The 23,826-nt window shown below is 48.6% G+C and overlaps 1 protein-coding gene across 3 annotated transcripts in view; it reads left to right on the forward strand.

Annotated features, from left to right (window-relative positions):
* The window catches only part of ARSH (arylsulfatase family member H), a 47,873-nt gene extending 24,747 nt beyond the window's left edge, over positions 1-23,126 (forward strand). Inside the window, exons 2-11 of one of the 3 annotated variants that reach the window (XM_065916630.1) lie at positions 9,261-9,299; positions 11,810-11,959; positions 12,672-12,793; positions 13,860-13,985; positions 15,575-15,998; positions 16,635-16,771; positions 17,447-17,581; positions 18,027-18,189; positions 19,536-19,657; positions 21,580-23,126. In XM_065916630.1, the coding sequence (XP_065772702.1) occupies positions 9,277-9,299; positions 11,810-11,959; positions 12,672-12,793; positions 13,860-13,985; positions 15,575-15,998; positions 16,635-16,771; positions 17,447-17,581; positions 18,027-18,189; positions 19,536-19,657; positions 21,580-21,947 (1,770 nt within the window). In that variant the 5' untranslated portion in view covers positions 9,261-9,276 and the 3' untranslated portion in view covers positions 21,948-23,126. The remainder of the gene's footprint in view (positions 1-9,260; positions 9,300-11,809; positions 11,960-12,671; positions 12,794-13,859; positions 13,986-15,574; positions 15,999-16,634; positions 16,772-17,446; positions 17,582-18,026; positions 18,190-19,535; positions 19,658-21,579) is intronic. The other 2 variants (XM_065916631.1, XM_065916632.1) reach the window with 2 other exon arrangements.
* The last annotated feature ends 700 nt before the right edge of the window (positions 23,127-23,826 follow it).

The following is a 23,826-nucleotide window of genomic DNA, read 5'->3' on the forward strand; positions in this document are numbered from 1 at the left end:
CAGACATGGGATCGGGGCAGAAGGAGTGCCCCCCTCCACCCCTTGCTGGTTTTTAGCAAGCCGTTTTATGTCTCTTAGAAAGGTATTAACCAGATAAGAGGGACACCTCAATGCTGAAGAAGTTTCACAAACCCCTCTCCTACAATATGCCCTTTTGAGATAGCTTAGCAAGAGATGTGTCATCCCCCAGCCACGAAACAATTGATACGAATACTGGTTTGTTGAGCTATTATCAGCCCAAGGTTTGAGAAAAGAAAAGAAAAAATAAAAAAGTTAGTCTCAGGTGGAACCGTTTTGAAGAAGTTGCAAATTCCGAAGCAAATGCGTCGTTTCATCTGCGTAGCTTCAGACAGACATTTCCATAAGAAAAATGCATTGGTTAGCTCAAGGTTTGAGAAAAATTAAGTTCAGGGGGACCTGGGTGTCGTCATGGCAGCAGAGAATTTTAAGAGAAACCTCCTTTTCATTTTGTATGAAGTGAAGTGAAGTGAAGTTGCTCAGTCGTGTCTGACTCTTTGCGACCCACCAGGCTCCTCCATCCTCGGGATTTTCGAGGCAAGAATGCTGGAGTGGGTTGCCATTCCCTTCTTAATTTTGTATATAGAGAAGGAAAAAAAAAATCTGACACTTGGACTTTGTCTCCTTCTGCTTAAGGGAGAGAGAAAAAATGTCTGACACTTGCAGCCTCTTTCCCCGGTTTGGAGACCCCTGGCCCGTTACCCTCTCACTAGCGTAACCATCTATGTGAACTCCTTTTCAGTGTCATGCCTTTTTTTTTTTTCTTTCTTTTCTGTTGGCTAGGGGAAACATTTTTCCATACGGTGGCAGAACATATATTTCTTTTTTTTTTAATCAATTTTTATTGGAGTAAAGTTGATTTATTATGCCGGACTAATTTCTGCTGTATAGCAAAGTGAATCAGTTATTTTGTTCAGTCGCTCGGCCATGTCCGACTCTTTGCGACCTCGTGGACCGCAGCACGCCAGGCCTCCCTGTCCATCACCATCTCCCAGAACTTGCTCACACTCATGTCCATCGCGTCGGTGATGCCATCCAACCATCTCATCCTCTGTCGTCCCCTTCTCCTCCTGCCCTCGATCTCTCACAGCATCGGGGTCTTTTCCAGTGAGTCGGCTCTCTGCATCAGGTGGCCGAAGTATCAGAGCTTCAGCTTTCAGCAACGGCCCCTCTGATATGTGACTGTTGTGTGTGCGTGCTAGGATGCTTCAGTCGTGTCCGACTCTTTGAGAGCCCAGGGACTGCAGCCCACCAGGCTCCTCCATCCATGGGATTCTCTAGGCTAGAAGACTGGAGTGGGTTGCCATTTCCTCCTCCAGGAGATCTTCCCGACCCAGGGATCAAACTCCCCTCTCTTATGTCTCCTGCGTTGGCAGGCAGGTTCTTTAGCACAAACGCCACCTGGGAAGCCCAGTGTGACTATTATCACACCCCGGAACTGGTGAAAACTGGGAAGGTTGGGGATTGAAATTCCTTAGAGCTGGTTGGTCCACTTTGGATGCAGGTTTCTGGAACCAAAAAAAAAAATAAAAAAGAAAACAAAACCACAATCTGGAAAAGGTGCGGTTATGACAAGAGTGGACGTGCCCTGAGTTGCTCGTTGAAACCCCTAGATCAGCCCTTTTCCTGATCTTTCCGGAAGGTGCCGGCAGAGAGTTTCGGCAGAAATAGATGGTGAGTGCCACCTGGCTGCCAAGCGCAGTAAAATGCGTGTTTAAGCTCCGATTTAAATGTTTACTTTAAACGTGTTTAAAATGCATGATGCTGTAAGTGAAGTCTTTTCTGCTGGGGGCTGTCTTCTCACTCTGCTGATTGTGGACAAACCAGTTTTTAAATCTGATGAGGTAAAACTTAATCTATTTCCCCTTTCTTCTGCTGCTTGCACTTTGAATGTCATAGATAGTTCAGTTCAGTTGCTCAGTTGCGTCCGACTCTTTGTGACCCCATGGACTGCAGCACGCCAGGCCTCCCTGTCCATCACCAGCTCCCGGAGTTTACTCAGATTCATGTCCACTGAGTCGGTGATACCATCCGACCATCTCATCCTCTGTCGTCCCCTTCTGCTCTTGCTTTCAATCTTTCCCAGCATCAGGGTCTTTTCCAACAAGTCGATTCTTCGCATCAGGTGGCCGAAGGATTGGAATTTTGGCTTCAGCCTCAGTCCTTCCAATGAATATTCAGGACTGGTGTCATAGCTAAGAAATCACCGAATCCAAAGTCATGAAGATTTAACCCTCTGTTTTCTTGTAAGAGTTTTGTATATTGAAGGCCACTGTTCAAGGTCTTTGATCCCTTTGTAGTTAATTTAGAGATCTATCCATATAGGGGAATATGTGATGTGGTCTTTAGTCGTTCAGTCGTGTCCCACTCTTTGTGACCCCATGAATCACAGCACGCCAGGCCTCCCTGTCCATCACCAACTCCCAGAGTTTACTCAAACCCATGTCCATCATGTGGGTGATGGCATCTAGCCATCTTATGCTCTGTCATCCCCTTCTCCTCCTGCCCCCAGTCCCTCCCAGCATCAGGGTCTTTTCCAGTGAATCAACTCTTCGCATGAGGTGGCCAAAGTATTGGAGTTTCAGCTTCAGCATCAGTCCTTCCAATGAACACCCAGGACTGATCTCCTTCAGGATGGACTGGTTGGATCTCCCTGCAGTCCAAGGGCCTCTCAAGAGTCTTCTCCAACACCGCAGTTCAAAAGCATCAATTTTTCGGTGCTTGGCTTTCTTCACAATCCAACTCTCACATCCATACATGACCACTGGAAAAACCATAGCCTTGACCAGATGGACCTTTGATGGCAAAGTAATGTCTCTGCTTTTTAATATGCTGTCCAAGTTGGTCATAACTTTCCTTCCAAGGAGAGAGCTTCTTTTAATTTCATGGCTACAATCACCATCTGCAGTGATTTTGTAACCTGCCCCAAATTCCATTTCCAGTACATTGTGTGACCCACAGAAGTGCTTAACTTGAGCTTGTCCACTGAACCTCCCTGGAGAGAACAGATGTTGAATTTGAGCGCTTCGTTTTATAAACTTAGGGCTTCCCTGGTGGCTCAGATGGTAAAGAATCTGCCTGCAATGCAGGAAACCTGGGTTCAATCCCTGAGTCAGGAAGATCCCCTGGAGAAGGAAATGGCAACCCTCTCCAGTATTCTTGCCCGGAAAATCCCGTGGACAGAAGAGCCTGGCAGGCTACAGTCCCTGGGGGTCGGAAAGATTCGGACACAGCTGAAATGACTAACACTTTCAGTTTTACTTTTTAAAATAAATCACGTCAGGACATCTTTCCCAGTGTGAGTGAGTGTGTGAGTGTGAAAGTCGCTCAGTCGTGTCCGACTCTTTGCGATCCCATGGACTGTCCATGGGAATCTCCAGGCCAGAATACTGGAGTGGGTAGCCTTTCCCTTCTCCAGGGGATCTTCCCCAACCCAGGGATGGAACCCAGGTCTCCCGCATTGCAGGCAGATTCTTTACCAGCTGAGCTAAAAGGCAAGCCCATCTTTCCCAGGAAGGGATTCAAACCTAATCTTCATCACCAGACACAACTTTTCTCCCCAGCAGTTGAAAAACAAACATCAATATTAAAATAAAAGGAGCTTCTACCTGAGAGTCAAAGATACAGAAGACTGAAGGCTGTATTTACGATACGTAGGGCATGGAAGCAACCTAAATGGCCATCGAAAAGTGAAAGGATAAAGAAGCCGTGTTACATATACACAGTGGAATATTACTCAGCCATGAACAGGGACGCATTTGAGTCAGCCCCAACGAGATGGATGAACTCAGAACCTATTATACAGAGTGAAGTAAGTCAGAAAGAGAAAAACAATTATCATAAACTAAGGCATATGTATGGCATATATATATTTATATGTGTGTATCTATATGTAAAGATGGTACTGATGAATCTATTTGCAGGGTAGCAGTGGAGATGTAGACATGGAGAACGGACTTAGGGACGGTGTGGATGGGGGGAAGGAGAGGGTGGGAGATACGGAGAGAGTAACGTGGACGCGTCCATCACTGTATGTAACATAGACAGCCAATGGAAATTTGCTCTATGCCTCAGGGAACTCACAGCAGGGCTCTGGGACTACCCACAGGGGTGGGATGGGGAGGGAGGTGGGAGGGAGGTTCAGGTGGGAGGGGACATGGGTAAACCTATGGCTGATTCATGTGGACGTCTGGTAGAGACCAATGCAACTGTAAAGCAGTTATCCTTCGATTAAAAATAAATAAAATTTTAAAAAAATAACAGAAGAGTGAAGGAACAGACCCTGCATGAAAAACTGGGCGATCCAGCGCGTCGAGACTTTCGAAGCATTCTCAAAACAAGCACCTCTTCTCTCCCTAACTCCTGGCTTCTCACCAACATGAGTTCGGTTCAGTCACTCAGCCGTGTCCGACTCTTGGCGACCCCATGGACCGCAGCCCGCCAGGCCTCCCTGTCCATCGCCAACTCCCGGAGCTCGCTCAAACTCGTGTCCCGTCGAGTCGGTGATGCCATCCGACCATCTCATCCCCTGTCTCACCAACATAAGAAGACTTTAAGAAAGGGTGGAGATGCCCAGGAATAAGTGCAGTGGTAGCATTTCTAGAGGAATGTTTGGCTGAATCTACAAGAAAGGGTGTCTGGGTGCTGTGAAACCGCCACGTATGTATGCAGCCCATGGCACGCCGCGTCCACAGAGCCGTGAAAGGTCCCTAAGATGCTTGCAGACCGGAAGAGGCTGAAACTCTCCTTATTGCGCATCTGCCCCCTCTCCCCTGCTTTGAAGGTCTGGCTGGAGTCCTTGCTTAAGTTTTATATACAAAAAAACTCAGCGTTCTGAATTCCCCTTTCTTATCTGTGTACATTTGGTACCACACAAAGGGCTTCCCTGGTGGCTCAGTGGGAAAGAACCTGCCTGCAATGCAGAATACCTGGGTTCGATTCCTGGGTTGGGAAGATCTCCTGGAGGAGGGCATGGCGACCCACTCCAGTATTCTTGCCTGGAGAATCCCTATGGACCGGGGACCCTGGCGGGCTACAGTCCACGGGGTTGCAGCAAAGAGTGGGGCATGACTGAGGGAATAAATATCCGTACCACTTGAAAGTCAACGATGCCTGATATCCTTCCGTAAATAACTATGTTCGCAGCAGTCTCAACAGGTCATGTTTAGATATAAAAATAATTGGCGCATTTGAGCAAAGCCCGGTCTGGGCACTTAATACGTGTTTAATTATAATCATGAGGACGGGAGCTCCGGGCCGAGCGAGGAATTCGGACTTGCAGGAGCGGCGTTCACAAATGCGAGGACCCTGGGGGAAGAACTCGCCGCAAGTGAGTGAAACAGTTTAACTTGACGATAATTCAGCTTGGGGGTGCTCATATTGTTATCTGGTCAAGGGAGAGGCGGGGGAGACTTGAGTGTGAGTTTCATCAAATTCTCTGTCTCTCTCTCTCCAATTCTGTCTCTCTCTGTCTTTCTCTCTTCACCTCTCTCTCTCCTTCTCACTCTGCCCTTCACATTTTCTGCAATGCTAAATGTGTGTAGATACGGGATCATCAATATCTATTACTTTCTCTGGCTTCTTTCACCCAGCGTATTTATCTTTCAGTTCATAAATACTGTTATCTCTATGGATGGTTTACTCCTTAAAAAAAGAAAAATGATAATCTTCTGAGTACTACGTATTCTAAGGATTTCTGGCCTCACCAGAGTTGATTGAGTCATTTGCCTGTGGGTGGACATGTGGTATCCAATCCTATTTTTCTGTAGTGGAGTTTACATGTTTAGTAATTTTTTCAGGGGTGCTCTTGATGAAGGAGGTGACTTTGGCCACCTCTTTAAAGACTGCAGGAAGATAGCGACAGTTTTATAAGACTGTATTTGTGTGTGATGTGTCAGGCTGCTTGAGGCTTCCTTGGTGGCTCAGATGGTAAAGAATCTGCCTGCAGGAGACCTGAGTTCGATCCCTGGGTTGGGGAAGATCTCCTGGAGGAGGGCATGGCAACCCACTCCAGTATTTTTGCCTGGAGAACCCCATGGACAGAGGAGCCTGGCGGGCTGCAGTCCATGGGGTCAGAGAGAGTCAGACACGACTGAGCGACTGACCCTTTCAGTTCATCAGCTTCGTGCATTTATAGATCTGAAGTCCAATTGCCTCTTGCGCATGTACCTACCTTTAATAACATTCTACGTTAAAATCTGAAAAAGAATAGCAGGCTATGGGGGTGGGGTGGGGTGAGGAATACAGGCTTAGTTGGAGCAGCTTCTTGGTAGATGGGATCTTCTTCATGTTTCTTAAAATCTGGAGTTGATAAGCACAGTATTTTGAGGCAGTGGGCGTTCCCTTAAATCGTGAAGACAACTTTCCTTCCTGTCTATTTAACAGATAGATTTTGTTCCTTGCCTGTTAGAAAGGACTTTGCAGGGGTGCGTATGACCACCCATCGTAATTCTTTTTTTTTTTTTAATTATTTATTTTCAGATACACTGGGTCTTTAAAGCTGCTCAGTTCAGTTCAGTCACTCTTTCGCATCTGATTCTCTGCAGTCCCATGGACTGCAGCACGCCAGGCCTCCCTGTCCATCACCAAATCCCTGAGTTTACTCAAACTCATGTCCATCATGTGGGTGATGCCACCCAACCACCTCATCCTCTGTCATCCCCTTCTCCTCCTGCCTTCAATCTTTCCCAGCATCAGGGTCTTTTCCAATGTGTCAGCTCTTTGCATCAGGTGGCCAAAGTATTGGAGTTTCAGCTTCAGCATCAGTCCTTCCAGTGAACACCCAGGACTGATCTCCTTTAGGATGGACTGGTTGGATCTCCTTGCAGTCCAAGGGACTCTCAGGAGTCTTCTCCAACACCACCGTTTGAAGGCATCCATTCTTCGGAGATCCTTGCTGGAGGTCAAAGATGACAAGATGGCCCTTGGAGTTGGACACACACGCACATACACACACTCAGAATTGACTCAGACACCTCACACTGCACGCTGATCTTCAGTTTACCAGCCTCGTGAAAAGTCTCTTAAACCCTGTGATCCCCAGGTCCCTCTCCCATAAAACAGAGCAGCTATCATTAGCCCCTCGAGGCGAGCCAGGTAAGGTATTTTGAGGACCCAGTGGGAGGCCGTGTGTAGCAATGCCTTGGGGTTGAGAAAACCCTATAAACTGTTTGGCGGAGTCATTAATCTTTACTACCTGTCATTTGGTCTGTGAGGTGGGTGCTCAGCTGACGGAAGAACCTCGTTGACGTGGGGAATTTAAAGCATCCCAAGGCAAGGGATCGCTCTTGGGACTCCTGATACATCCCAGGCTGTTTCACTCTTGGGACTCTCATAAAACGGTCCTAATTACAGCTGCTGCAGACACACTTCTGGGGGGAATGAACCTGGCCATCATAACCCCCAGGTCTACACTGAAGCTCCTTGCGCTTTTCAAGGCGAGAGGCATGGCTGGTCCACCATGCTCAACCATCCTCCATCCTTCCTAGAAGACCACACAGTAGGTCTCAGACAAAGGCTTCCTGGACGGCTGCCTGCTCGTGGGTGAGCTTTATTTTAGAGGCTCCAGAATGAAGGTTTTTGCTGCTGGTGTTACTTGAGAAAGTTCTTTTATTAACATTCCTGTCTAGGAACCACAGCGTGTCTCTCTCATCTTTTTATTGTGTGACGTTCAGAAGGTGACTGAGCCTCGAAGGAAGTCGATACTACTAACAGGTGAAGAATATTTAGAATGGAACCGAAGATTTAAGTTAGAGGGGGCTTCCCTGCTGTGGTGTTGGAGAAGACTCTTGAGAGTCCCTTGGACTGCAGGGAGATCCAACCAGTCCATCCTAAAGGAAATCACTCCTGAATATTCATTGGAAAGATGGATACTGAAGCTCCAATCCTTTGGCCACCTGATGAGAGGAACTGACTCATTTGCAAAGACCCTGATGCTGGGGAAGATTGAAGGCTGGAGGAGAAGGGGACGACAGAGGATGAGACGGTTGGATGGCATCACCGCCTCAATGGACATGAGTTTGAGCAAGCTCCGGGAGTTGGTGATGGACAGGGAGGCCTGGCGTGCTGTGGTCCATGGGGTCTCGAAGAGTTGAACACGACTGAGGGACTGAACTGACCTGAACTGGTAGCTCGGTTGGTAAAGAATCTTCCTGCAATGTGCGAGACCTGGGTTCGACTGTTGGGCCGGGAAGATCCCCTGGAGAAGGACATGGCCACCCACTCTAGTATTCCTGCCTGGAGAATCCCATGGACAGAGAATGCTGGTGGGCTACAGTCACTGAGGTCACAAAGAGCCCGACACGACGGAGCGACTGAGCACATACATTTAAATTAGACCTGAATCTTTGTGCCCACGTCCTCCCCCTTGCCCTGATACCTATAATTTAGAGTTGCACATGAAAACCAGAAAGAAGCTAGACTACTTGAAAAAAAAAAAACCCAGCTCATCTGCCCTCTTCAGGAAACTGCATAAACAATAGAATATTCTCTAATGAAAATATATCTTTACTTCATCGTTACTTATTGGAAAACAAAAGATGTAGGGCTTATGATGTTGAAAAAAAATCAGTCACATGAAAAATAAAATTCCTGGGTTAGATATCTAAGGGGAAGCAACGCCTTCTTCCAACAACCCAGGGGAGTGTGGTCTGATTTAACATTGCTTTTCGTTCTCAAAGGTCTCACGACACGAGACGACGATTAATACAATCCTTAAAAATCCACATCAGACATTTTATTGTATTCCTTCATCTTGATTGCTCCGTGCCCTCAGGATGAAGGGTTTTTGTTATCGGACCTACACAAAGGGTGGGAACTATGCCATCGGAATGACCCGCAAATGGAGGGATTGTGCATGACGTCGCCATGTTCTGTCTGTACCAACATCACCTGTGTGCAATTCAGTATAAAGAATTCAGTGGTTGCTTTTTTTTCCATCACCAAGTCGTGTGACACTCTTTGTGACCCCAAGGACTGCAGCACACCAGGCCTCCCTGTCCATCACCAACTCCCGGAGCTTGCTCAAACTCATGTCTGTCCAGTCGGTGATGCCATCCAACCATCTCATCCTCTGTCGTCCCCTTCTCCTCCCGCCTTCAATCTTTCCCAGCATCAGGGTCTTTTCATTGGGTCACTGTAAAAAAATAAAAAAAAGGCTCCTTTCCACTTTGGACCATAACCACCTAGTTATAAGAAAAATAAGTGCTTTGCAGAAGTTCATCGCTTATTTCTTTCTTTTCTAGGCAACAGTAAGAAGCCATGAAGCAGCTCTTCTATGGCTGGTAAGTAGGAAAACTTATAAACCTTCGTTATTCTCTGTCTCTAGAGAGAAGGGTGCTTTGTCCAAGTCTTCCTCAATCCTGCGGATGTTTCGTCCCTTTATACCTGATAAGCGCAATCGGGAGCGTGGTGGGTGCTGCAAGGATTGGTGGAGTCAAACAGAAGGGTTTTCTAAGGGGTTTCCCTGGTGGCTCAATCAGTACAATATCCACCTGCCAATGCAAGAGATGTGGGCTTGATCCCTGGAGAAGGAAATGGCAACCCACTCCAGCATTAAAGTGAAGTCCCTCAGTCGTGTCCGACTCTGTGACCCCATGGACTGTTGCCCACCAGGCTCCTCTGTCGATGGGGATTCTCCAGGCGAGAATACTGGAGTGGGTTTCCATTCCCTTCTCCAGGGGATCTTCCCCACCCAGGGATCAAACCTGGGTCTCCCGCATTGCAGGCAGACGCTTTACTGTCTGAGGGCAGCTCCAGTCTTCTTGCCTGAGAAATCCCACGGACAGAGGAGCCTGGTGGGCTACAGTCCACGTGAGTCACAGAGAGTTGGATTCGACTTAGCAGCTAAACCACCGCCAGCGCCATGCTAACTTAGTAGGAATGACCGCGTGTTTGGGAATTCACGGGGTGAGAGGCGAGACCTTCTGGAGATGAAAACAGCATAATAGAAAACGTCGTGGACCCCTCTGAGGATCTTTAAGGAGAGTTGTCTGTGGTCTAGGGCTTCCCAAGGCGGCGCTGGTGGTAAAGAACACACCTGCCAACGCAGGAGATGTAAGAGACACAGCTTCGATCCCTGTGTGGGGAAGATCCCCTGGAGGAGGGCATGGCAAAACCCACTCCAGTATTTTTGCCTGGAGAATCCCATGGGCAGAGGAGCCTGGAGCGGCTGCAGTCCGTGGGGTTGCAAAGAGTTGGCCACGACTGAGCAGCTGAACACATGGGTGATTCCACAGTCCAAAATTTTGTAGCATGTATGGATGTGTTAGATTTCGTTTTTCAAACGTCAAAAGAATTCCTAGCACTTCTTATTATCTTTGGCAACTGAGCTCCCCCACCTGATTTGTTTTGCAGACATATTTTTCTGATGAAGGAAAAGGAAGAATTACGTTCTGTGCACACATGTAGTTCACCCTGAAAAACCAGTTTTTCATCATTTCTTCCTGGGCTCAGAGCCAAGAAGTTAGTACAGTCTCTGCTTTCCCATCTGTGTGGCTGAGAGCAAAATGATGAAGTTATAAAGTGTATTAAAACATACAGCTGAGCATTAAAGAAAATCAAGCCTGATTACCTGGCTATTTAACCTCTGATTTTCCATTTTGTTTATGCTAAGAAATTAAATTGTTAGGCCTTTTTTTTTAACCTCTCTTTTTATTTCAAGGGCCTCCTGTCACTAAAGCAGTTGAAAAATTATGAGGAATTTAATGTCACAGCACATTTAAAAGTAATTTGTAAGCTGTCAGACCTCAAGGCTTCCCAGGTGGCGCTTGTGGTAAAGAATCTGCCTGCCAATGCAGAAGATCCATGAGACTCGGGTTTGATCCCTGGGTGGGGAAGATCCCCTGGAGGAGGAAATGGCAACCCACTCCAGTGTTCTTGCCTGGAGAATCCCATGGACAGAGGAATCTGGTGGGCTACAGTTCACGGGGTCGCAGATTCGGACCCGACTGAGTGCACACACAGAGACAGATCTGATTAACACAAATCATGATGTAAAATGCTTTTGTGTGGTTTCTGAGCAAGCCAGCTCCAGGGACACTGTGGAAATACCATAATTTCCTATTTATTTAGCTCTTGACCACACTGTTCAGCTTGCAGGATCTCAGTTCCCCAACCAGCGGTTAAACCCAGGCCGTGGCAGTGAAAGCCTGGAATCTTAACCAGCAAGCCAGCAGGGAACGCCCTATGAATTCCTATTTTGCATGGGTGCTCAGTCCTGCCGACTCCAAGACCCCATGCACTGTAGCCCCACTCCCACCCCTCCCCACCCCCATCCCCCCCGCCCCCCTGGACTCCTCTGACCATGGGATTCTTCCACTCCAGTGGATTGCCATTCCCTTCTCTGGGGGATCTTTTTAACGTAGGGCTTGAACCCGGGTCTTCTGCGTTAGAGGCAGATTCTTTACCATCTGAGAGCCACAAGGGAAGCCAGTCAGAACACTTGAGTGGGTTGCCATGTCCTTCTCCAGGGGGATCTTCCCGACCCAGGGATCGAACCCACATCTCCAGCGTCTCCTACGTTACGGGTGGATTTCTCTACCGCTGAGCCACTGGGGAAGCCTCACTTCCTGTTTTAAGTTGCCTACAAAGCAAAATGGAACTGATGGTTTCTGGGTGGTTTGGAGGGTAATTACTTTACAATATTGTAGTGGTTTTTGCCATACGTGGAGATGAATCAGCCATGGGTGGACATGTGGTCCCCATCCTCAACCCCCCTCCCACCACCCTCCCCACCAGTTGCTTCTGTTTGAGTTTTTTCTTTTTTTTCTTTTCTCTTTTCCCCGCCTTCCAGGCGCTGCTGGCTGTCAGCGTCCCTGTGGTGCTTCTTTGGGAGCCTTCAGGGAACGTTCATCACCAGGAACTCGAGACCCAACATTATCCTGCTCATGGCGGACGACCTTGGGGTGGGAGATTTATGCTGCTACGGTAACAGCTCAGTGAGGTAGAGAAACCATCAATAAATCAATAAATGAAAGGAACAGAAAAGGCAAAAAAAAAAATAAAGGGAGAAATTCCCTCTGGATGCTAGTTCCCCGCCAGCCATGTCTCTTGTCTTGGGGGAGAATGGCCTTTAGGGAGCAGTTTTCAAACACAACAGCAGAAGGCTTTGTCTTAGGAAAGCTGCAAGCCATCAGGAGACCGTTTGGCTTCATTGGCAACTTCGTGTGGGGGCTTCCCGGGGTTGGCGCGAGTGGTAAAGACCCCACCTGCCCATGCAGGAGACCCGGGTTCGATCCCTGGGTCGGGAAGATGCCCCTGGAGGAGGACATGGCAACCCACTCCAGTATTCTTGCCTGGAGAATCCCACGGACAGAGGAGCCTGGTGGGGCTACAGTCCATGGGGTCGCCGAGAGTCGGACACGACTGAGCCGCTAACGCACTTTCGCTTTTGACCTGATTATATCTGATGATGCTCTGTGATGGACTGTCATCCTCTTGCCTGGAGATGCGTGGCTTGGCCCTCTGATTCCCATCTGTGTCTACGCAGGGACGGAGTAGATCGGTGGATGGATGTGTTGAAAAAGGACGTCTTTCAGGTGGACTGGAAACAGTCACGTTGACTTCCCAGATAGGCTGCCTTATGAATCTTGCTCGCTTTGGGAGGTTGGGAGGGATTCACAGACTCACCTGCCGACTTCTCCGTCTGTCTGCAGCACGCCGAACATCGACCGGCTGGCCAGCGAGGGCGTGAGGCTCACCCAGCACCTGGCGGCCGCCTCTATGTGCACCCCGAGCAGGGCCGCCTTCCTGACCGGCCGCTACCCCGTCAGATCAGGTGGGGCACGGGAAACGGACAGCTGCAGGTCTTTTTTTTTTTTTTAAAAATGGTCTTTATTTGTTTAGTGTTTGATTGCTCCAGGTCTTAGTGGCAGCAAGCGGGATCTTGCATCTCCCCTGCGGCATGCGGGGTCTTTTCATTGCGACATGTGAACTGTTAGTTCTGTCCCGTGGGATCCAGTTCCCTGACCAAGGGTGGAACCCGTGACCTCCCCCGGCCCCCCGCACGGGGGAAACATGGAGTCTTAGCCACTGGACCGCCAGGGAGGTCTCCTGCAACTCTTCATGCAAACTCTCCAAAGGTCACTTGGAAATGTTAAACATCTAAATTCACATGGGAGTTGTGTTGCTATAGCTGGATATCTGAAAGAGGTGTGTGTCTTGCCCAGGGGCACCAAGCCTGCTTACCCGTGTGCATATGGTGACATGGTTTGATCCCCTGGTGTGCAACTCCCAGGCTATCTTGAACATGCCCTTTTCCAGAAACTCATAGGAAGACCACCAGGAGGCTCCTTGTCTCTGAAAGCTAGCGGAGATTTTTTTTCTTTTTTAAAGAAAAGTGGGTTTTCATAGTTTTCAGGAGAGGAGATGTGTCCAGTCTCTGGGGACGAGATTGGAACATGAGAAGAACCAGTTGAGAAGAAAGTCTGGCAGAGAAAATGGAAAGGAAATGATGGCTTCTTTTTGCTGAGTTCCTACTCTTCCCTGCCTCACATCCCTCCCCTCCCTCCCGCATCACAGTTTCAACATGGAGACTTAAGCAAGTTGAGGGTCATGATCTCAACTTAAATATATATATATATTTTTTGCATCATTAGTTTGGAATTGGGGGGCTTCCCTGGTGGCTCAGTGGGTAAAGAATCTGCCTGGCAGTGTAGGAGACACAGGAGATGCGAGTTCGAACCCTGGGTGGGGAAGATTCCCCTGGAGGAGGGCATGGCCACTGACTCCCAGGATTCTTGCCTGGAGAATCCCAGGGACAGAGGAGCCTGGTGGGCTGCAGTCCATGGGGTCGCCACGATGAGACCGAGGTCCTCACCCGCTGTCCGCTTCTGTGAACGTAGGAATGGCGTCCTCCTCCAACCTGAATCGTGACGTGGTCTGGCTCGGAGGGTCGGGCGGGCTGCCCCCCAACGAGACGACATTCGCCAAGCTGCTGCAGCATCGAGGTTACCGCACGGGACTCATAGGTATGGGCCTCGACCGTGGAAACGTGCTCGTTCGGGTTCCCTTTCCCAGCGGTCATCCCTCTCAGGGAGGCTGGCTGAGTACACGGTAGTTGACGTCTCTTTGACATGATGCACGGTGGGGAAGGAATTGAAGACACAATTTTAAGGGCCTTTGGTATTGAGAACCAAGTGTGCCAAGGATCTCAAGAAGGCAAAGTAAGTATGTTGATTGTTCGTTGCTCCTGAAACGGAATACTTTACAGAAAGGGTGCTACTCCTGTGATAACACAGGTAGCAATGTTTAAGGGTGTCCCCTTGAACTTGAGAACCGAAGGCTGGAGTGGTGATCCATGCAATACTACAGTCCTCCGCTCTACCAGCTGAGCTATCGAAGGGTGCACTGGAGTGGTGATCCAAATTCAGGCAATCTTGGTCTGTTGACTTAGGTCGCCCGACATTCTGTACCCTCATGGGGGCTGCGTGATGAGTGAGACAGCATGCCCCCCAAGGAACTTCATCCTGAAGAATTCTGGTCTGATGAGTGATTCCTCTAAGATGAGACTCCGTGAGCCAAGAATTAGGAGAGAGGCTGCTTGCTTGGTGTGTGTGGGTGTGTGTGTGTGTGTGTGTGTGTGTGTGAGTTGCTCAGTCGTGTCCGACTCTTTGCGACCCCGTGGACTGTAGCCCGCCAGGCTCCTCTGTCCATGGGATTCTCCAGGCAAGAACACTGGAGCGGGTTGCCATTTCCTCTTCCAGGGGATCTTCCCGATCCAGGTATCAAACCCAGGTGTCCCGCCTTGCAGGCGGATTCTTTACCGTCTGAGCCCCCAGCGAAGCCTGCTAGCGTGGTACAGCCACTGCTTTTAGGATTCTCAGCGTGAATTGTAAGACTATTAAGTCATCAGAGATGTTCTTTTTAAAAAAAGGAATGACTTTGCATCCTCCATAAATGACCAAGGGTAGTTCATTCCTGTGAAATTCTTGGGTAGCATCCTGTGAACAGAGTGTTCTAAAGCATCTTTCAGCAACGCTCTAGGGCACCTCCAAATCTGGGGTTCAAATTTGAACCCGTAACTAAGTAATGAATGAGATGTCAGGCTGATTAATAAATCCAGATGATGAATCTTCTCCCTGGTAGGAAAAGCTTCCCTGGTGACTCCGGGGTAAAGAATCTTCCTGCCAATGCAGGAGGCTAGGGGTTCGATCCCTCGGCTTGGGAAGATCCCCTGGAGGAGGCAACGGCAGCCCGCTCCAGGACTCTTGCCTGGAGAATCCCCATGGACAGAGGAGCCTGGTGGGGCTGCAGTCCACGGGGGTCGCAACGAATCGGACACAGCTGAGCGCGCTCGCACGGAACACAAGAAGATGCTACCTCCACCATAACTTTTTTTTTTAAATTAAATTATTTACTTTAATTGGTAATAAAATATTAATTAATTAAATTTAATTTAATTGCAATATCGCGGTGGTTCTTCCCATATGTTGGGATGAATCCGCCCTGGGCGTCCACGGGTCCGCCGGAACTTTATGCCTAGGGCGACGCCCCTCCTAGAAAGGGATGGATGCCGCTGTTGCCATGGTAACGTCTCCGCATCTCCTCCCCCTCCCAGGAAAGTGGCACCAGGGCCTGAGCTGTGCGTCCCGCGACGACCACTGCTACCACCCGCTCAACCACGGCTTCGACTACTTCTTCGGGATGCCGTTCGAGCTCCTGGGAGACTGCCAGGCGTTCCACACGCCCGAGCTGCACCGCCGGCTGAGGGTCCGGCTCTGGGTGTCCACGGCGGTGCTGGCCCTCATCCCCCTGCTGCTGCTCGTCCCCACCTGCGCGCGCTGGTTCCCGGTCCCCTGGCCGCTGGTCCTGGCCTTCGCCCTGCTGGCCCTGCTGTTCTTCGCCTGCTGGTTCTCCAGCTACGGCTTCACCCGCCGCTGGAACTGCGTGCTCATGCGGAACCACGAGATCCTTCAGCAGCCGGTCAGGCTGGAGAGGCTCGCCTCGCTCATGCTCAAGGAGGCGCTGGCCTTCATCGACAGGTACCCCGGCTCTTTCTGGCTCGATGCCTACCCCCTACCCCTCATTCCCCACCACCACCACCCCGCCACCCCAGTCAGAGACTCGCGATTTTTTTTTTTTCCAGAGAAGTTGGGTGATAGGCACTTTGACTGTGTGTGTGATGTTTGTGATACACTAAACTCTCTCCTTAGAATAAATAAGGTGTTAACTTTCTCTTTTTTTAAAATAGATGCATTAAAAAATGTGTTGATTTATTTGACGCTGTGCTGGATTTTCATTGTTAATGTGGGTGGGCTTCCCAGGTGGCGCTTAATTGGTAAAGAATCTGTCTGCCAAGCTAAGAGACCCAAGTTTGATCGCTGGGTCGGGGAAATCCCCTGCAGGAGGGCATGGCGACCCACTCCAGTATGCTTGCCTGGAGAATCCCATGGACAGAGGAGCCTGGTGGGCTGCAGTCCGTGGGGTCGCAAAGAGTCAGACAGGACCAAGTGACTAACGCTTCTTTATACCACTGGACCAACAGGGAAGCCCAAGTGTTAAATATCCTGCAAAATTTGAACACTGAAAAGGGAAAGAAATATCTCTAGCTCCCTTAAGAAAATAATAATAATTACTCTATTTAATCAACACATTTTCTTATTTGTATACCCCCTTAGGTATAAGCGTGGACCATTCCTGCTCTTCATCTCCTTTCTGCATGTCCACACGCCTCTGATCACCAGGGAGAAATTCGTCGGGCACAGTAAATTCGGCTTGTACGGCGACAACGTAGAAGAGATGGATTGGATGGTGGGTAGGTGATCACTCTCTGGTTTTGAAGCATCTTACTTACAGACTAGAGGAAAGCGAGTCTCCATGAACGGCATCACATAAGGTACAACCCCCTGCATGATTTGGGAAATGGATGCGTATTTGTTGCGCTGAATTATATGAGAAGCGGGCTCTAGATGCAGTGAAATTTTCCAAGGGAAGAGCCACGATTTATGAAATACAGGTTCTCCGGTCTTTTAAAGAGAACCACTTTCCCGAAAAACTCATTCGGGGGACAAATAACGTTGTGGTATAGAGCTGACTCACTGGGAGAGACCCTGATGCTGAGAATAAATATATAATGTTCATGTTTATGTATTATATACTATCTTGGCTCATATCTCCTGCTTTCGCTCAGTCATGTCTGACTCCTTGTGACCCCGTGGACCACAGCCCACCAGGCTCCTTGGTCCACGGGATTCTCCAGGCAAGAATCCCAGAGTGGGTTGTCATTTCCTTCTCTATGTATAAGTGTCTACAATGGTGATATAGTGCATATTGTACAACAGAAAGTAGGATAACATTTATAGCATTACAGGTAAACATGTTATATGGTTACAATAAACCACATAGCCTTACACGCGGCAGACTAGACACGCACCAGAAGACCCTCGGTCCGCACTGAAACGTGACAGCTTCCATCTCCCACCTCCACCAGGGAAGGTCCTGGAGGCGCTGGACCGGGAGCGCCTGGCCAACCACACGCTGGTCTACTTCACCTCGGACAACGGGGGCCGCCTGGAGGCACAGGACGGCAGCAGGCAGCTGGGCGGCTGGAACGGGCGCTACAAAGGTGATGGGCGAGGGTGGGCGTGGGCCCCGTGCGGCACCGGGGCGGGACAAGCCTGGATTTGTGCCTGCGAGCTCGGTCACTTCCGTCGTCTCTGACTCTTGAGTCTCAGCATCTCTGCAGCGCCCAGTCCCCCACGCACCAAAAGAAGAGATGCTGAGATTCGGAACTGAACTGGGTTTGGGAACAGAGCCCAAGTGTTTTCTGAATGTCGAGTTTTAAGCCAGCCTTCCCCACTCTCCTCTTTCACTTTCATCAAGATGCTCTGTAGTTCCTCTTCGCTTTCTGCCGTAAGGGTGGTGTCATCTGCGTATCCGAGGTTATTGATATCTTCTCCCGGTGATCTTGATTCCAGCGTGTCACTGGCGTGGCCGTGGCGATTTTCAGATACACAGAGAATGACTCCGTGGGGTTGAATCCCCCTTCGGTTTTTCATCTTTGGTTTCAGGAGGCAGAGGCATGGGCGGATGGGAAGGAGGCATCCGGGTGCCTGGAATTTTCCGGTGGCCAACAGTCTTGGAGGCGGGGAAGGTCATCGACGAACCTACAAGCCTCATGGACATTTTCCCGACGCTATCTTACATTGGAGGAGGCATTCTACCACCGGGCAGGTACGAAAGCATGCTTGCCCCTCATCAAGGGAGATATATTGGCCTCCAGGCTCCTGTATCCATGGGGATTCTCCAGGCAAGAAAACTGGAGTGGGTTACCATTTCCTCCTCCAGGGGATCTTCCCAACCCAGGGATTGAGCCCAGGTCTCCTGCATTGCAGGCAGATTCTTAACTATCTGAGCCACCAGGGAAACCCTGCAGCATCTAGACCATTAAGTAAATATTTGCTAAGTGAATTCCCAAATAAAAGTAGGTACGTGTCAACCTATATGTGATGAATGTTGCTGCATTTCTCTATGGGTTTTAAAAATTAATAAGTGAAGTAGGAGTATCTACCCAATGGGCATGAATCTGAGCAAACTCTAGGAGATACTGGAGTACAGAGGAGCCTGGCGGGATGCATTCCACCGGATCGCAAAGAGTGAGACACGCCTCAGTGAGTGAACAACAGCAATGATTGATCAGTGGGGCTGTCTGTTCATTCCACGCAGTTTCGTTTGGTAATGAGGGTTGTTGTCCAGTCGCTCAGCTGTGTCCCTCTCTTTGCGACCACATGGACTGTAGCTCACCAGGCTTCCCTGTCCTTCACCATCTCCTGGAGCTTGCTCAAACTCATGTCTGCTGAGTCAGTGATGCCATCCAACCTTCTCATCCTCTGTCATCCCCTTCTCCTCCCGCCTTCAATCTTCCCCAGCATTAGGGTCTTTTCCAGTGAGTCAGTTCTTCGCATCGATGGTCAAAGTATTGGAGCTTCAGCTTCAGCCTCAGTCCTTCCAATGAATATTCAGGACCGATTTCCTTTTAGGATGGACTGGTTGGATCTCCTTGCAGTCCCAGGGACTCTCGAGAGTCTTCTCCAACACCACCATTCAAAAGCATCCATTCTTGGGCGCTCAGCCTTCTTTATGGTCCAACCCTCACATCCATACATGACTCCTGGAAAAAGCCATGGCTCTGACTACGAGTGCAAAGAGCTCAATTGTCTAATCCATGGGACTGGTGAATAGTGTCTGACCAGTGACTAGAGTCTTCGTTCCAGCTGTTCACCCCTCCCATTGTCTTAGAAAATGTGCAATGCGTTAGTTACTCTTCCTCTTCGTCTTTGTTATTTATGAAATAGATGAAAATGCGTGTTGAGTTTTCAACGGGCTTCTCCTTGTCCTTCTCCGCTCCTCCCAGCTCCTCCGGCCTCCCCTTCCTGCCCTTCGTCCTCCGCCTTCCGCCTTCCGATTCTTTTTCTTGCTCTTCTGCTTGCTTGTCTCTCTCCTGCGCCTCCCCTTCTGTCGCGAAAACGTGGAGACTCGACCACCCCTCCCTCACCGCTCTCTGCGCCTTCTCTCCCCAGAGTGATTGATGGCCGGAACCTCATGCCGCTCTTGGAAGGCAGGGCCTCCCGCTCGGAGCACGAGTTCCTATTCCACTACTGCGGGGCCTCCCTGCACACGGCCAGGTGGTATCAGAAGGACTGTGAGTATGAGGGGGGCCCACACGTGGGGGCACGGCCAGGACACCTCCTTGCCTCTCTCGTCTCCTGGGGGTGGGCACACTCCCTGCAGTGAGTACCCCCTTGCCACGGTGCTTCTACGTCCTGCAGAAAGTGACCTAAACACGGCTGTTCCTTATGCTAGAAATCACGGTAGGATTTTAGAGGGATGTCTGTGCGTCTGTGTCCCTAAGCTCTTGTGCATAATTGTGACAACGGGAGAAGGAAGGCCAGGAAGAGACAGAGAGAATATGAATTCCCGTAACAGAGGACACTTGAGATAATTAGCAACAATATCTAACGTCTTCCGTCTAACCCAGACATCAGTCACGAACTGCCACCTTCTGAGTCGTTGACTGAGGTCCACATTTACTCTGGTAAATTCACGCAAACAAACAGCATCGATTTCCTCACATCTGTGAGAAAGAAGCTCTTTCGGAGACATTCCAGAATTTTTGACTGGACTTGGCGATTTGCTGAAAAGATATCGACGTTTGCACGTATGATCCATCCTTCGTGGTGTGATCTCTTCTTTGTATTAGTGCGGATGAGTCTTCCATGTAAAATAAAAACAAAGAAGAATCTCTTCCTTTTAGATTATGTATCAGTTACAGTTAGTTCAGTGGTAAGGAATAAGAGAAAACACCCTCGGCCCCTGAGGAATGAAAGCCTCCCAAATTTAACCAGCGAGGGTTAAACAAATAGAATTTGACTCATTTTTTCTTAATAAGGATTTTAGAAGTTGGGAGCAGAGGGCTGATACAGTGTTCAAGGCCATTATCAGGGACTTGTCGTGGTTTTTTCTGTTCCCATTAAACCACTCCTGTCATGTCAGCTTCCATGCTCATGTTTCTGACCCCATGGCTGCAAAATGGCTGCTGCTCCTCCAGACATCACATTTATGCTTCACCCAGGAAGTAGAGAGAATAGCGAAAGGGGTGAAGGAGTCAGCCAGGTGATTTAGTCTAATTTAATTTGAAAAGCATAGCTTTTCCACAAGAGCCTAGCAGAGGACTTCCCTACAAGTCTGGTTGATCAGAGATTGGCTTGTGGGTATGTTTTCTGTTTGAAACCGACCTCTGGAAATGGAATTGCTAAGCAATGACATGAAAGACAGAAAGAGAGAAAGAGAAAGAAAGCAGAGAAGGGAGGGACTAGGGAAGAGGAAGGGAAGGAGAGGAGATAGGTGACAGATAAATAGGTAGACATATAGATGTATAATAGAATAGAGAGTTGAATAGATAGATGATAGAAAAGAAGAAAAAGAGGAAGGGAAGACAGAGAAAGAGGACGGAAGGAGACGGAGGAAAAAAGAATGGAAGGAAGAGAGAGAGAAAGGACGGGAGAAGGAAAGAAGAAGAATAAGGAAGGATTGATCTTGCCAAATGACTTTTGCCAATTTAAGATCTGCAAGTGGTATTTAGCCTTAGAAGCTTCTGCATTTGCCCATGCCAAGTCGAACTGAGTTACTTTGAATGATCATTTCTATGATGAAATCAGCCGTTCAGGTCGTAACTGTTGTCTCCCAAGGCTCTCAGGGTGACATAAAAAAAAAAAGTCTTCACGTTGCCCGTGAAATTGTGCATCGTTCTTGCAGTCGAAGAAATACAACCCTGCTAATGTAATTCTGTGTGCAGAAGATTTTCAGTTATTAGCAAAAGTGTTTGCTATAAATATACATAACTTTATTGGAGCGTAATTGCTTTGTAATTTTATGTTAGTTTCTGCTCTATGTTTACATATGTCTCCTCCCTCTTAAGCCTTCCTCCTTCCTTAGGTCATCACAGAGCCCCGAGGTGAGCTCCCTATGCTATGTAGCAGCTTGCCACTAGCTATTGATCATTAATGGAAAAAAAATCCTAAAAGAATAACAAAGACAGCGTCTCAGCGGGGCTCTGTCTTCCAGGTGCGACCGTGTGGAAGGTGCATTTCGTGACGCCCAGGTTCTCCCCCGAGGGGGCGGGCGCCTGCTACGGGAGTGGAGTCTGTCCGTGTTCGGGCGACGTCACCTTCCACGACCCTCCGCTGCTCTTCGACATCTCCAGAGACCCTTCCGAGTCGAGGCCTCTCAGCCCCGACAACGAAGCCTCGTTTGACTCCGTGGTGAAGACGGTGGAAGCGGCCGTGAGGCGGCACCGTGGGACGCTCACGCCGGTCCCTCAGCAGCTGTCCACGTTCAACACCCTCTGGAAGCCGTGGCTGCAGCCCTGCTGCGGGACCTTCCCCTTCTGCGGCTGCGACCGGGCCGACGACATCGTGTCCGCCGCGTGGTGAGCAGAGCGGGCTGCTTCTGGCCAGCCAGCAACACGCGCTTACCACGGGGCTCTCGGCTGGCCCGTTCAGTCCTCTGGGGGTCAAACACGATGCCCTCTGGCATGCTCCTTTTAAATCCTCAGAGTTTAGATCTTTCCTCAAGTCACATCTAGCAGCATGGTGAAACAAAAGCAGATCCGCATACCCGTGAAACTGTGGAGCATTCGTTTTACTTTTTTTGGTATGATTGTGTCCTTGTTCAAGGGAGAAGACAGATCGAGAGGACCTTCTGCAGAGCCACAAGAATCTCGATGATACCTTCCACAAAAAATTGTTAGAAGCAGCCCTTTCGATGTCACTGTTTTTACTTTTCACAGTGTTGTTAGAAATGTCTTCGTCCAGATCCTAAACCCAGAGACACTGCTTTTTGTATCCGAGCTTACACGAATTTGGCAAGTTTCTTGTTCTTGTTTTGCATCGTGGAGACTAGAAAAATTCTCAAAATAGGCAGAGAAGACACACAGCTACAGTAACGCTGTGATAGTGTGGATATGTGTTTATAAAACACTTCGCAGAACTTAGAAGAGGCAAGTAGTCTCAGCTCTGTTTCCACATGAGGAAAGTGATTTTCGTCATATTTAAATAACTGCACGAGATTGTATAAATGCTATGGCAAAAGAGTATTTAAGTTGTATTTCTTTTCAAAACACACGGCAAATTTGATAGCATCAGATAGTAAAGTCTTGTCTGTTTTCCTTGGCTTTTCTTCATCCTAGAGTAGGTAAGTTCTTGCCTTTAAGGCCTTGTTGCTGTTCAGTCACCGAGTCATGTCTGACTCTTGGCGATCCCCATGGACTCAACCACACTAGGCGTCCCTGTCACTCACCATCTCTCAGAACTTGCTCCAACTCATGTCCAAAGAGTCCGTGATGCTATCTAGCCATCTCATCTTCAGCAGCCTCCTTCTCCTCCTGCCCTCAACCTTTCCCAGCATCAGGGTCTTTTCCAGTGTCTTGACTCTTCCCATCAGGTGGCCGGAGTACTGGAGCTTCAGCTTCAGCATCAGTCCTTCCAATGAACATTCACAGCGGATTTCCTTTAGTGATGCATCATATAATAAATACAGATATTGACAGATAAACACTGTTTCACCAGTGTTACTAAGCATATTCATCGCAATAAATCGAGTGTAATGTGAAATTCAATCTCATCCATGTTAAAAAAAACAAAAAGGAATCGGAGTATGTTCTTACATACTCATAATTTTGAATAGGATCTTTTCCACTGTTTAATTTTCTATTTAATAGTGTAGCAGCTCCAGAGAATTTTCTCCAAGTGCTTTCACCTTAAATTCTTTTTTTTTTAAGTTTTTAACTAATTCATTCATTTATTTTACTTTACAACATAGTGTTGGGTTTTGCCATACATGGACCTGAATCTGCCATGGGTGTACAGGTGTTCCCAATCCTGAACCCCCCTCCCGCCTCGCTCCCCATCCCATCCCTCTGGGTCATCCCCGTGCGCCAGCCCCGAGCACGTGTCTCATGCATCCAACCTGGGCTGGTGATTCATTTCTTAATTATGCTTTTTAAACAAAGTTTAAATTTAAAGGTAAAATCTGAAAGAAAGTAGAGGTTTCTGAGGCAAAATCTGGGCAAAAGTCGGGGGTTCTGAGGCAAAAATCTGAGAGAAACCAGAGGGTTTGGAGGCAGAATCTGACAGAAAGAAGGATCTCTTGAGGTAAAATCTGACAGAAAGAAGACACTTCTGAGGTAAAATCTTACAGAAAGACAGTCTTTCTGAAGCAAAAATACGATGAAAACTAGTACCTCCTGAGGTAAACCTGACACAAACGTGAGTTCCTGAGCCTAAATCTGACAGTAACGAGGGCATCCTGAGT

This window comes from Muntiacus reevesi, chromosome X (genome assembly GCF_963930625.1).
Source record: "Muntiacus reevesi chromosome X, mMunRee1.1, whole genome shotgun sequence".
NCBI lineage: Eukaryota > Metazoa > Chordata > Mammalia > Artiodactyla > Cervidae > Muntiacus > Muntiacus reevesi.